Source organism: Simochromis diagramma, unplaced genomic scaffold, assembly GCF_900408965.1.
Source record: "Simochromis diagramma unplaced genomic scaffold, fSimDia1.1 OVJJ01000753.1, whole genome shotgun sequence".
Taxonomy (NCBI): domain Eukaryota; kingdom Metazoa; phylum Chordata; class Actinopteri; order Cichliformes; family Cichlidae; genus Simochromis; species Simochromis diagramma.
Genome location: NW_024387523.1, coordinates 16,660,840 through 16,675,720, shown reverse-complemented (window position 1 = coordinate 16,675,720; position 14,881 = coordinate 16,660,840). Strand labels below are relative to the sequence as shown.

At 41.1% G+C, this 14,881-nt stretch overlaps 1 protein-coding gene across 2 annotated transcripts in view; it reads left to right on the top strand.

The window, feature by feature from the left end:
* The window catches only part of csmd2 (CUB and Sushi multiple domains 2), a 261,451-nt gene that overhangs the window by 183,644 nt on the left and 62,926 nt on the right, over positions 1–14,881 (top strand). For both annotated transcript variants that reach the window (XM_040021190.1, XM_040021191.1), the window contains 8 exons: positions 1,053–1,166; positions 5,952–6,047; positions 7,052–7,255; positions 7,954–8,078; positions 10,380–10,476; positions 11,140–11,244; positions 11,400–11,518; positions 14,586–14,655. In XM_040021190.1, the coding sequence (XP_039877124.1) occupies positions 1,053–1,166; positions 5,952–6,047; positions 7,052–7,255; positions 7,954–8,078; positions 10,380–10,476; positions 11,140–11,244; positions 11,400–11,518; positions 14,586–14,655 (930 nt within the window). The remainder of the gene's footprint in view (positions 1–1,052; positions 1,167–5,951; positions 6,048–7,051; positions 7,256–7,953; positions 8,079–10,379; positions 10,477–11,139; positions 11,245–11,399; positions 11,519–14,585; positions 14,656–14,881) is intronic.

The window sequence follows — 14,881 nt, the reverse complement described above, 5'->3', positions numbered from 1 at the left end:
TCTCCTGCTTCCTCTTCTCTTCCCTCTGGCTCCTTAATGAGTTATCAGCACCATGCCTCTCGAGGGGCAAGCTCACGTCCTATCATTGTTAAATTACACCAAAAAAGCAGTGGCGGGCATGTGTTTGGCTTCTGGCTACTTCACCCCAGTCTTTTGAATATTGAGGTCATGATGCTCATTCAGAGGTCCGGCTCTGCTCCAAAACGACCGGGCACCTATCCTTCTTGGAACCTGTCGGCAGCGTATTTCGCTCGGCCGAATCAAAGCGACAAAGGAAATTGAAATAATTAAAGTCCACATTTGCATTTTCTTGGAAAATGACAGCGAGGCCCAAGGCAACTCACTTTGTCGTGATGAGCCACAAATGCTCTCGCCTCCATTCTTGCCACTTCTCATTAGGCTGATGCACTAGTGCTAATGATAGGCTATTTTCTTCAATGCAGAGGACAGGGTGGGTGTTGCCGCAATGACTGGGTTCTCTTATCAGAGACGCAGATGAAGAGGATGCACAAATAATGGGAATCGCTGAAGATGAGGCTGGAGATTATAGATGCTGAATCATGTCAAATAAGTGGATCTCAGAACATAAGGAAGCACACTTTGATGGAGGAGCAGTAGTCCCCTCTTTCACCTCTGCTCTTTTTTTTTACTCTCCACCTGCGATATGTGCTGCAAGTAAACGAGACAGATTGATTGTGAAGGGGCTGAATATGTTCAGGCAACAGCAGTAGAAAGGGTGGGTTGAAAGGATGAAAGCACTGTAGTGGAGATTTAGCTACACATTGTACAACAGATTGACTGTCATTGCAAAGCCTTTCATCTCCTGACAGGCAATCAAGCCCAGACAGGATTGCTGATCTCTATTGTAATATCAGGTTTTTTTGGCTGTGTTGTCATAACTGGCGGTATTATCTAGCTTGCTTTAAAGGAGAGTTTTTGATTACAAACGGTGTTGAAAATATTCTTTTGGATGATGAGAACTTTTATTTTGTTTTGTTTTTGAGTCATTTCTTCTCTGATGTCAATTTCATGACTGCGTCTGTTTTTCCTAGTGGTCTTCAGTCAGTTCGCCTTCTTCCAGACGGCCCTGAATGACATCGTGGAGGTTTACGATGGGGCAACGCAGCACTCCCGCGTTCTTAGCTCGCTCTCTGGAGCACACACAGGTACCCACACACACACGCACATTTCAGATGCCTGAATACACGATTCCGATTTCAGCAGGTATCAAACTTGAGGGAGGCAAAAAATAGAAGCTATTTACATGCAACTAGAGGTAGGCAAGACGTGACTCATGCACATTTGTATAGCTTTGTTTCATCTTCAGCACTAGCTCGTTCCAAATCAGTAACTGTGGTTTGACTATTTGAAGCCATTATTCTTGACATGACAGGGGACTGAATAAAATTGTTGTCTTAGACTTATCCTTCTCACAAGGATCCGTTTAAACTCAGAGACACAGTGCTGACGCAGACAGAACCGCGGTGGCTGCAGGTGGGCTCCACTGAGCTGTAACACAATTCAGCAGTGACAACAGGAGTCACAGGGATAACATATCTACAGACAGGCTCAAGCCTTGCATGAGCGTACACCTGAATTGGTATTACACAAATTATGTAGTTATGTAGGCAAACAAGTGCAGTGATCCACAAGGTGCCTGTTTATGCTATAACTTCTACTTTTTTAAACTAGTGGAACAACTGGATAGATACTTTTTTTTTATATATTAATTGTTACATGGAAAGATAAATAAGATAATATATTATGATATACAAAGAAATGGAAGCAGAGATTGTAAACACAGGTTCTTGCTGGGAGCTAAAGGATCTTTAAGGGTTTATGACGTCGGCCGCTAACAGCTTGCTATGTAAAGTAACGGTGTTGCACTCGTTCCATATATATTGCAATACGATGCCCTCACATGCCTGTGAGCATTTGTGAATGCTTCCCTTTAAAACTATTGCATATTTGCAATAAGTGGCCGGTAGAGAGTGACCTCACAAACAAATCAAAAAGTAATAATTGTATTCCTGGAGCTCATCCTACATAATGACATTAGCAATTACAGGAAAACCTTCAAGTTTCGTAATGATGGTATCATTCAAATACATTTAAACAAGCACTTTACCTTCACTTTTTTTGTGCTGATATCTGTCTCTTCCCATTACATTCATGAGTGGTGCTAAATAATCTTAAATTCAGTCATTTATTTGGCCGTGTCTGCAAAGCTAGACTTGCACAGTGCAGTTCTGCTAGTGCTTCTAAGCCACAGATGATGAACTACGGCACGTAGATAGTACTGCTTTAACCAGACAATCCATGTTCGGTTTGTTTGGTAACTTAATTCCAGTTTTTGTTTTCTGTCATTAGGTCAGAGTCCAAACTTAAACTTAAACTTAACCTAAACTGTCATATTTGAATCAAGTGCGTGTTGCAGACAAATACAACACAGTGGTTCGTGTGTCACTAGTGTATAAAGAGCCCACTTGTGTAGCAGTGCTGAGTAGATGTCTACAGAAAGTGGAGCACACATACACACACAACTCACTAAAAGAGAGTTATGAGAGTGGAATATGGTAAAAAAGGACAACAGTTTTAAGGTTAAAAGTTAAAAGGCGAAAAATAACTAAATGTGTGCCATATTATTTTTGATGAATGGATGTAATAAATACTACAACTGCACTGATAGGCTATAAAAGCAATGGCTGTAGTCGGGGAGGTTCGACCTCTGAAGAGGGTGTGAGTGAAAAGGTGCCGAGTTTAGGGCACCCCTCCGTCTCAGCCTGCCCTCGCCCCGTGGCTTGACAAAAGCAAAATGATTACTTTGGTTTGTGTCCAGGGCAGCTTCAGAAAATCCAGTTTACAGCTCAATAAACAGGATGCTATATTAACTACGGACTCGAGGCAGCAGGTTCGCAGAGCTATCTAACCAGGCATGGCAGAGCAAAGCTGACACACTTTGGCAAGGGAAGAGAGATTTTAGCCCACACGTTGCCACTGAATTAGGCACAAACCAGAAGCATGTATCTCCATTCACCATACCAAAGCAGCAAAGCTTACAAATCTACTAACATTTACATCTGCAAGCGTAAAAGCACAGAATTAGCTTCATGTTTTCCATTATGATCTGTAAGCTTTTTTATTTTCTTTTTTTTCTGATGTATTTCACCTTATTTTCACCCACTTCCTGTCCTTGTTTTACATGGTTCTTACCAGGTCCACACTTACTTTAGCTGGTAAACTTTATTAATACCATTATTTGATCAGTTCTTGTTTCTACTCTGATTTAGATTGTGGAACTTTTGTCTCCTGTGTTTTCAGTTGAATCTGTTTTTCGTCACACATGCTGTCATGTCAAAATAATAGACGTTATCAGTATGTACAGTACAGTTTGGGGTTTTTGGTTAATGGCAGGATGGCATTTGCCAAACATGTTAAATCACAGAAGTCAAAGCACGGAGCATTTTTCTGTAATTATGCAGACCTTGAAAAACAGATTCTCTACTAAATGATCTCAGTAAAGTATTCAGCTGTATGCTTTCATTCCTTTTATGCTTATTGAGGTAAAATACTTTCTCTACAGAGAAATGCCAGTGATTGGGAGTTATCAGAGGCAGTGGGGACAAACAGAATAAAATAAGAAGAAATGAAATGTGGAATAAATTAACAGTAAAAAAAGGTGTGAATTAGAAAAGAGAAGAACAAAATGACTGATTCAAGAAATCAAGGACACCTATCTAAATGCTAATTTTTTTAATAATCGATTTGAAAAAAAGAAAAAAGGGAAGAAAATGGCAGTTGTCTCTCTCCTGGCCATCTAGGACTAGAGTTTGCTAAAGTCCCCTTTCAGCTCACTGCAGAATAAACACAAAATGTAACTTTGCAGAATTAAAATTCACCACCTGATATCCGCACTTGACTAACTCTTTTTTTTAACTCTAAACCTGTTGTTTAGTTATGATTTTTAACAGCCAGAATTTTTCTCGCTGACGCTGTTTATCAGTGCACAGAAGTAACTAGCATTGAAATTCAGGCACTGATCCCAGCCAAAGTCAGACTTGACCTCGTTAGCCTTTCACATGTCAGTGCTGAAGATCATTTTAAGGACAAAGTGGTCGGGATGCTGGACAATGGCCAGAGAGCCAGTAAGTTACATGCTGACACGTGTTTGCTCTTACTGCACGGATACTTGCCCTGTGCAGCAAATTATGAAACACTGTCACCATGACAGCACACAGCAAGTGTTCCTCTAATAAACTAGCCAGCGTGCTCTGGGATCCAGCAGTGGAACCTGAACATTCACGGTGATGACTCATTAAGAAACTGTGCCGCTGGAGCTATCTCAGGACACTGCATTTAAAGGTGCAGAAGCTCTCAGAAAACCTAAGAGCACAGAGCAGACTCACTGAGACTCACTAACACAGTCACGCACACATCCACACACAGATGTTGCCTCTGAGGTTAAGCACGTCTGCCTCCCACTACAGTGTGACAGCAAGCAGACATAGAGTAATGAGATTCACAGCAGAACGCCAGTCAGCACCACACTGAGAGAAAGACAGAGAGGCAGAGACAGAGATGATCACGCTTTGTATCATGTTCTGTGTCAGTCAACAAATTTTACACCACACTGGATACATCATGGGGGTTCTCCTTTTGTGTAATTACAATATGGGCTAATGGGGATTGCAGGGGATCGTATGGGTAATTTTTAGGAATTAAAAAACAAAACAAAAACGTACTCTCAGGATTTGTTTCACAGTTAGATGTTTTTGACCTCAGTGTAATCACATTTTATTTGACTAATGCTATTAGAGTAAAGAGTCTCGTAATGTGGCGAACCCCTTAAATTCTTAGTAAACTGTCCTTGCGTGTAGTTTAAAAATCAAATTTTATACCCAAAGAACAAAGAGCGCTATCAAAAGGCCTGCTCACACCAATTACCCAAAGCAATTTAAGCTGTACAGTAAGACTTCCAGGAGCTTGATTGTGGAGAGCCTTAGGCAGCAGGTGAAAAATGCAACCTTGAATTTGATTCCGTAATTCGGAAACAGCCCGGGACAAAAAGTCACAGGAGGTCTGGTCACTGCAGCTGCTTCTCCAGCGCTTAAAAGTCATCTGACACCCCACCTTATAAATTATTGGGGAACTGAGGAACTCTTGAGAACTAAAAATTGGAATGTGAGTTGCCTTAGCCCAGCTGGAATAACACAAACAATTATCAAACCGGGAAAAACAAGAACATGATAGAGAGTGAGGCTCATACGCTGATCAAATGCAGGTTTTACGCTTCGGGACATCACTTGGTATAGGCAGACTGCAGTCAGAGGCTCAGCTGCACCCTCACACAATGCTATCAGTGCCAATAAGCAAGATTACCATTTAGTCACAATGTACCTGACAGATATTTCTGGCTTTCCTACAGGTATGGAAGATAAACAGAGTACTCTGTGGCTGCAAAGTATTAAGCTAATCTGAATAATCAACATGCATTTGCATGCACCACAGATGGTGCAAAGCCTTCTATAAGCATGTTATATTTTCACCCCAGTGAGTTTTTCTGTGAAAGCGTAACATCACCGAGCACAGCTCTAGACCAAACAGCAAGATTTCACTCGGATGAGATACCCACGTGTTTTTTTTTTTCTCTTTGCACTTTCCTGCAATGCAGTACATGAATAGCACTTCTAAATATATCCATATCCAGAGACCTACAGAATGTCCTCTTTCCCTCAGTCATTGCAGATTCCCTAGCTCTTGCATTTCTTTAATTTTCATGCTGGATGTGCAGAACGAGTTCCTAAAAATAGTCACCAGGATTCACATTCAGGAGGGAGGAAATTAACAGGGCTGGTGATTCAGTGACCAGAAAGCAACACAAACGTAAACTGATGCAGAACAAAGCGTTTTGCTAAAGATTTGTTTGCTAAAAAATGTTGATCTTATCGCAGGTGAGTCGTTGCCATTAGCAACCTCCAACCAAATCCTGATCCGCTTTACCTCCAAAGGCCAATCCAGCTCTAGAGGATTCCATCTGGTCTATCAGGGTGAGTGTGCAACACACACACACACACACACGCACAATCACACACTCCGAAACAAATTCTGTTACCTTTTTTTTTAATTCCCTCTCTTCGAACACCCCCCCTCCGTGTCCATATCAGATGACCTGCTCAGTGATTTTGCAAGGATTCACCTTCAGCCGCTGTCTCAGCCGTGATGTGCTCGAGCGCATGCATCTGCAGAAAGTGTGCGAAAAAGTTGTGCTTAAACTCTCCCGTTGTTCTTTTCCCCCCCAAGAGGGGCTTTTTTGAATTCTTATTTCCCTTAAACAGTGCACTGTACCAGAAATGACATTTGCTGTAGATATCCAAAGGCAGTGGCAGCCCCGAAGAATGTTTAATGAATAAATAATACTTTTTTTTCCTTTTTTTTCTTTTCTTTTTGGCAAGTACACTGAAACAATGCCAAGGAAAAAGCAGAGCTGAATATCATATTTTGTATTGTCTGTTCTGGGCATTGTGATCACACTGACATAGACACTAAAAAGAAATCACAAAATCAAGTAGTGAGATTTTTCTGTTGTATATTAAATGTGTAGGTAGTTTACATTTAAAGAGTAGCTGCTATGCTCTTTTTTTTCCTGTCATGGTGAAATAATAAGTTTTAAATAATTAGCATGACGCCGTATGTGCAGGCAATCCATGTGAGTCAAAAGATAAAGTTTCAAGGGTTGTAAATGCTTAGAAACAGCAGACTTCTCCACCTTTGGCTCTGGATGATGTTAACAAAGGTGGAGATTCCTAATATGTTCATCTCAGGCACACAGTTGGTCATATGTTCTGTTTTTATTGAGGGAGCCAATCAGAAGACTCCTGGTTTAAAAGGCAAGGAACTAAAACTGCTTGAGCCCCTACTCAAATGTAAAGCATAGTAGGTCGGTATCTCTAACTCCAGGTTACGTAGAAGCACAGCAGCCTTTTACACATTATTTGATTTAAAGTATCCTGGATAATGACTCAAATCAAATCGCCATCCTTCCTGTTCACAGCCGTGCCGCGGACCAGCGCCACCCAGTGCAGCTCAGTCCCCGAGCCCCGAAATGGCAGACGAATGGGTAACAACTTTGCCGTCGGCGCCGTGGTCCGCTTCGAGTGCAGCCCTGGTTACGTCCTGGAGGGATCGAGCGCTATCGAATGTTTAACCGTTCCCAATGCCCTGGCACAATGGAACAGCTCGATACCCAGCTGTATAGGTAGGACACGGATACTTAAAACACACAAAAACATACACACACTTGTTTTAAAGTCAGGCTGTAAGCTTTAACTCCACGTATTTGATATCCTAATATAAGCATTTGTTTAACTGGACTCTAATCCTGAGCTGAGTTCTGCTTCTTTTTGTTTTCTTTCTACCTCAGTTTATTTGCCTTTTCACTCTCTCTCTCCTTCTGTCTGGTTCACATACTTGATATTTTGAGCTTCAAGCTTCCATCTTGACACAGATGTGGGCTGCCAGCCATCGCCTGTAGCTATACAGTGAGATTCAGCCATGCAACGAGCAGGTGGCAGGCACTGCTCAGGGTCACAAATACACACCGATGGACACACACACACACACACACACACACAGATGCGCACACAGAAATCAACATGCTTATACGAAGACACACTCTTATACACAGCTTACAGCTGAAGCAGATGCTCCTGTGCTGTCGCCAGATGTGACTTGAACAAGACAAGCTGGGAGGACAATGTCTGAGGACTGTAAACACTCCTTAGGAGTTTGTGTGCGCAAGCACAAACCAGGCGGATCATGTACAGCATGTCGTTGTCGTGTACATTTTGATTCTGGTTCTGATATGAGCATGTTCATTACATGATCTGTTTCTCTTTGCATTTTGCACACTTTTAGAAGTAACTTAGACCTTAACCTCATCCTCTTATCTCACAGTTCCATGTGGAGGTAATCTGACCCAGCGAACTGGCACCATCTTATCTCCTGGATTTCCTGAGCCCTACCTCAACAGCCTCAACTGTGTGTGGAAGATCACAGTTCCCGAAGGATCAGGAATCCAGGTTTGTACAATAAAGTTTCTGGTAGGTATCAGACCACCTCCTGGATGCTAGGATTGGTAAACCAGAGGCAGATTCACCAACGTTAGCAGTCAGTCCCCTAAATCCCTTTCCAATTCCACATGTTGCCCAAGGAAACCCCGCTCTGATTATATTTATGGAAAGTAAAATCACATTTGAAAATATATTTTACAACGGCATGTTATAGTTAGAGTTTGGCATCTATGCTGGGGTTCTGGGTTGGTGAAGGTTTTCTATAAGTTTCCTATAGACATATAGGATATAAGTGTAAGACCACATTTGTTTTTCTGCCAACACATTAGCTTTCATTGTCTGAGCTACAGCAGCCTGTTCTTGAGCATGCAGAGTAATCTCTTTTTAAAACAGTCTCTGACCACTTTTTTAAAGCCATTCACAGTGGTTGTCCACCTCTAGCTTCTAGCCTTTATGATCCTTGTTGTTTTGACAACAGACCTCTGTGTGACGAGATGCTTTCAGCTTACCAAAGACCAATTAATGGTGCTGCACACAGTATATAAAGGTATTGCTTTTACAGGCCTCTCAGTTGTGGGGAGCTGTGAGGTGATAGTGTCTCTGGGCCTTTTTAAAGGCTCCGAATTTAATTTGGCAGATCACTATACCAGAACCTTCAGATTGTACAACCTGAAATAAATTTTCCTATAATCACCTCTTCAATTACTTTACTTTTCCTTTCCTGGGAGTTAATTCAGTTTGCATATTCTTATTCCGCGATGCGTGCGTGATGGAATCTCATGGAACCTGGGCAAGGTCCCTGTGGATCTGCCTGACAGAAAAGTTTTTAGGCTTATGCTTCAGCCTCTGTGCTTAATAACCTCAGTGGCGTCCCTCAGCTATTAGCTCCCCTACCTCAGCTGACTGTCCTTGCAGGTCAAATACACAACATGGCCCAAAGGCACACTTAGCATGCCACACTTCACGCCAGCATTTGTTTGGAGGGGAAGTAGACCAGAAATAACAGCAGAGAGCTGACACTGTGTAATCCTTCAAAAGGTAAACAGCACAAAACTTAAATATGCATTTCTGACTTTGGAGGTACAGTCAAATGATAGTATGCCATCATTTTGCTTTGTAATATTTCTACAGAGAGAGACACATTTGCACATTTGCTACACGGTCACTGCAAACTTAAGAGAGTTTACGGCTCCGTATCTATGTCTCTGCAGCAGAATCCTGCCCCCCTGTTCCTTCTCTTTCATGCAGACATCTTTTTTCTTGTTGCCTTCCATACTGTTGCTCTCCTCCACCAGCTCCCCGAAACACATTAGATTGGAGTGTCACGATCTAGAAGAGAACTTAAAGGAGCGAGGTGCCTTGCTGGCACATTTGCTGTGGCCCCCTAATGAAAGATCAATCTGTGATCTGCCTCGTCTCTCCGGGAGCCCGGTGCACCAGCGCCCCTACAGCCCCCTTAATTGGCTCATATCCGATCTATAACCATCAGAAGCAGAGAAGACAGCAGAGGAATGGACGTGAGAGGGAACAAAAAAGGGGAGGATGGGAAGGAGAGTGGGGGGAAAAAGAAAGGACAACAAAGACTGAGGAAAACAAAATCCGTTGTCAGTTTCATAGAATTTGGCATGTTTTACTGTTTGTTTTTTTTCTGTTTTAACAGCAAAATAAGTTTTGGTATCTAGACTGCTACTCTTATAGCATGTGGTATTTTGGTTTTCCTACTGGTCGCAACTGTCATTTGTAGATTTAGTCTCTTTGAAGAATATTCAGCATTCGCCACATGTCGCACAGTCTTCTTAATTTAAAATCCAATTCCCACCACTTGAACGCAGTCGGAAAAGGAGGCGAGTCTAATTAAGCATTGCCTTATTAATCGTGTCTTATTCTTTGGCTTTTCAGACATTTCGTGTCCTCTTTATGTATTTTGAAGCGAATTAAAAATGTCTGTATACTCTGAGAGGCTGTCGCAGCAATCATAACTACTGTTGTTTTCTCTGGAATCCCGGTGAGCTGTACATAGAAATATCTTTTTTTCATACTTGGACTATTAATCACTCTGCAGGGTTATGTTCTTTCAGGCCTTACCCTAAAGTAAGAGTAGATATAACCAAATACCATGTTTTTAGTCCTTGACTTACAGTAACTAGCTTCACATACTTTCTTTCGTTCTAATTTTCTTGCCCATAATCCTCCCAGATCTGCTCCCTCATCCCTCTCTCTTTCTTTCCTTACTGTTTTTTTTTGGTCTACATTTCACTAATTGTGTTCCTCTACCGCCCCCTCTTTCTCCCTGTCTGTTCCCTGTCTCAGATCCAGGTAATCAGCTTTGTGACAGAGCAGAACTGGGATTCGCTGGAGGTGTTTGACGGAGGCGACAACACTGACACCATGCTTGGCAGCTTCTCGGGTATTGCCGGATATGCATTTCTATATATGCCTTTATTTTCCTCGACGTGTCTAATGTGTGCAACCTTGGACATAAAACATATTTTGAAAACAGCCTCATTACTTTTCACAGAGCAGAGCCTGCAGTCTGGAAGAGATATTGTGTTTACTAACCAAAGCATAGATTTCTTCAGAAAAAAAAAGATGGCTGCCACATGTAGCTCAGTTTCAGTTCTAATCTGGTACAAATCTTGCTGCCTTTGGACAAAGGTTATGTTATTCTTTGTGGAGTTGAGGCAAATATTTGTTTACAGTATCTTTGTGACTCCTGTCAGAGCGAGAATGCAACAACAGGGAACTTATACTTGGAACAAGACCAAAAGTAAATGTTAGATCTGCCCTGAAGTAAAGAGATGACAGAAAAGTGGCTCACTAGTTTGAGTTGCTAATATCAGGTTACAGTTTTTTCTCTCTTTTGGAACAGTTTTTGGTTTTTATCATCTGAACACTTGCTAAAATATTGGAATAAATTCTCTACTTGTGAAAAAGTCAATGGGTCGTACCATTGTGCCGCTAACAGACGCGCTTTTCAGCTGTTTGCCTGCAACTCACGCATAGTTAGTTATAGTGAGCAGCTATAGAGGAGATAGCATTCCTGAACTCCACTGTTAATCTTCTCGCAAAGGCACGACTGTCCCAGCTCTGCTCAACAGCACCTCCAACCAACTCTACCTCCACTTTTTCTCTGATATCAGCGTGTCTGCAGCTGGATTCAGGCTGGAATACAAAAGTAAGTGGTGTGGGAAAAAATCATGTTCTTCAAACAGTGGTTGTTTCTTCTTAGAGTGACATTAAGGTTTATTTGATATTTTTTCTTGTTGTAATTTGATATTTCTTTTTGTTTCTCCCTCTCCATATTTTTGTTTCCATTCATCATCCACTTAGCCGTGTCTTTGACTAACTGTCCAGAGCCTGTAGTTCCTATGAATGGTATCAAGGTTGGAGAGCGCCTTCAGATGAATAATGTGGTGTCATTCCATTGTGAACCAGGATATACGCTACAGGTAAACTCTCCAACTTTCATATAGTTCTGTCATGTATGACCATCGAAAATAAGCTGAATCTCACCTTCGATAGTGTCTGTCTTGTCAGCCCTCCTTTTGTTCACTTGCTTGCTCATGCTGCAGTTCTCTTTTTTTTTTACAGCACTTTGATATGTCAGGATGTAGAATAGAAGAAAAAGAGAAACAGAAGTTGAATAGATGGACTTGGTCTTCTGGCTATTTTAGTTCATTTCAAGTTTTCTTGAAAGTGATCACTTTTATTCTCTATAGTCTGTTGCAAACTTGCAATAAGGTAGGCAGTACCCTGGCTGTGGCTTTAACAGGTGCCATGTATGGGTTCTGTATTATGTTCTGTAAAAGCCAGATGACTAACTTGGTAGTAAATCATGACCAATATAGGATTTTAAGACCTATACTGATGACTGACACTAGTGATTTAAAAAGCCAAGCTCTTCTTCTTCTTTATTTCAGAGACAAAACAGATTTCCCCAACGTGTATTATGTGTAATTGTGTATTTACTCATTTACGTTATATCTGACTCTTATTGGATCAGCTGGTTGTTGTGTTTTTGGCAAACGTGTATTGCCAAGAATAGTGGACAGTGTCAATTCAACTATTCAATATCACTTCTCATATCATGGTTCAATAGTGATTTTCCTAGTTCTGCTTTCATCCACTGGCCATGAGAAATGCTAGCAAATAAGTAGCCACAATAGCTAATATCAGCTGATGATGAAGAAAAATGGTACTAGATAGACTTAAAGTCAGAAACTTCACACAGACAAGAGTGAGACTTAAACACACAAATTCATAATCAGATTCTTTAATAATGTAATATATTAAATGGCACTGAAATGTGTGGGACTTTGCAGTGTGCATGACATTGCGCACATTGTGATATACTGTCTGATTTGTGACGATAACATTAGCAGCGCTAGCATTATCAGTATTCCTTTGGTAAATAGAAACACGGTGGTGCAGAATATAATTACACACTGCTGTGGCCGAGTGTTATATTTCAGTTTCACTGACACAAATAGAACTGTTTTCTAGATGAAGAGCTGCCCTGATTAGCACAGCTGTCATCTGTCTTACCTTCTGCCTTCTTACCAACTTGCTGTCACAGAGACGGTGGTGCTGCCGCCAGCTAGGGCTGCAGACACATTTAGTCACAATTGGCTGCATAACACCTTACAACCAACAGTGAAGCTGTGTTGTACATTCATAAAATGTAAGTAATATCTATAAGCAAGAGTTACATTTCATTATGTAACTGTTGAGAGATTTTATTAGTTTTGTGTTATGTTTATTTGTAGCTTCATTTAAAGGAAGAAGAGCTTGTGAATTGGAACCACCACAGGAAAAGGGAGTGAGACCATGTGTGCAGAAAATATGTGCTGTGTCAGCTAAACAGTTACCTCCTGTTTCAACAGATAAGCTCCGGTGTCAACAGACAAGTTAACGGTCTCTCTCTCTCTCTCCTTTTAAGGAAATATATACCAAGCTCCCTCCTGTTTCAGCAGACAAGCTAAAGGTCTCTCCTTTTAAGGAGATATTATCAGTTCCATACATGCCACTCCTACTGCTCTGAAAACGTACTTGAAGTATAAATAAAGAATGTGCTGGGAGCCCTGTCGCGGTTCCTCTGTGTCACATCTGTTGTGCACACGTTGGTGCAGAACAGATCGGACCGTGATGGGGGATCGCCCGTGTACATATAAAAAAGATATCTGAGTCTGAGTTTCTTTGCCTTCTAACAATTTTCTCCTCACAGTAACTTACTAGTTTTGTAGTTTTATACCTCTAAACTTCCCAATAAGCTTATAAGAAAGTTACCATCCAAATTCAAAGCATGTTAACAAGTGTCCTCGGTTTGTTAGCTATAATATGAAGGCCGTGACGCTGGTGTGCTGAGAAATCAGAATTCTGTATTCCCTTCAAAAAAGTGCTCCTGAAGTCATCTGTCCTTCAGGAGACAGATGGTGACATCGGAGGAGAACACTGGGTACAGTAGTTCACACAAATTCTGTTTGTACTCCATTGAGACTATGTGTCTCTGTCAGTTCTCACTCCTTGTTCTCACATTAAAATGCCAGGTTGGATTTACGTCACCCCTATTTTCTCACTGGTTGTGCTTAGCATTTTCCTTTCTGTAGACTTCATTCAGTAAGCTCGATTGGTCCGGTGGCAGTGACGTGTTTCCCTAAAATGACCAAATTTCCAAAAAGGTTTTGGGAACAATGTGCGAACAGTCAGCTTCACAAGGATTAACAATATTTTTTTGTGTGTGTTTATGTTTAGCATTGCTCATCAGATCACATTATTTTTATCACTGAGGTCTAATAAATAAATTGTACAGCATTTCTAATTAAATTTGTTTTATAAATGCGTTCTCCTGTGTTAGTTCATTTTTATCAGCTGGCAGACTGCTTTTCCTCTGCTTTTACACCAGACATACCGAGTCATGTCCTAACAAAGATATCCTGTATAGCTGTGACTGTGCATAAAACCTATCCCCAGCTTCAGGATTACTGTTCTTTCAATGCTGAACAAATACCTTCATAATAAATGTTATAGCCACAGACTTCTGAGATTTTGTTCTAAAACATTGAACATTTGAAGACTTCTTATGGCCTGGCTGTCAGGGTTTGTCTGATTATAAACAGTCTATTTTGTCAGTCTGTTGTGTTCCAACATGCACATGTGACATTTTTAAGCCATTTTCATGACAATTTTCTAAGAATTGCAGCAAGTGCTTTTAAATTTTCTGAAAAATGCCAGTTTTTCATATTTGGCTTTGCAGAAATGGCTTTGAATTTTTCCGCACTCTTTCCCTGTCTTCTTCTCGCTCTGTATGATGCTCTTTATATGCCGCTATTGTTCTCTGTCACTTCAGATGGATTTAGTCTTTTAGGCACCACATGAAGTCATGCAGAGAAAAGCAGCAGGATCAAATAATTGGAGCAACAGATGAGTGACAGTGGAGTGAACAAGTTAATTCATTGCCTGCTCTTTTTCCCCCTGTACTTTTGTCTTTGTGCATGTGTGCATGGACGCTTCTCGCAGGGGAACTCGCACATCACTTGTATGCCTGGAACTGTCAGACGATGGAACTACCCACCTCCTCTCTGCATAGGTAAAAATGCCTTTCTTTACTTGCTCCTTGTGTCCTTGCCCCCTCCTGTTTGCTTCCTGTGTCTTTTCTAAATACCAGCTTTTTCCTTTTATTGGGGATCTTTCGCTTTAAAAGAACAGCAGCCAGGTGATTCAAAGTATTTGAAATGAATTACTTTATTATTAAACAGTATAGTGCAGATGACAAAGTTCCTCCCAAGGTTGTTCCCAATCAAAAATCATTAAAA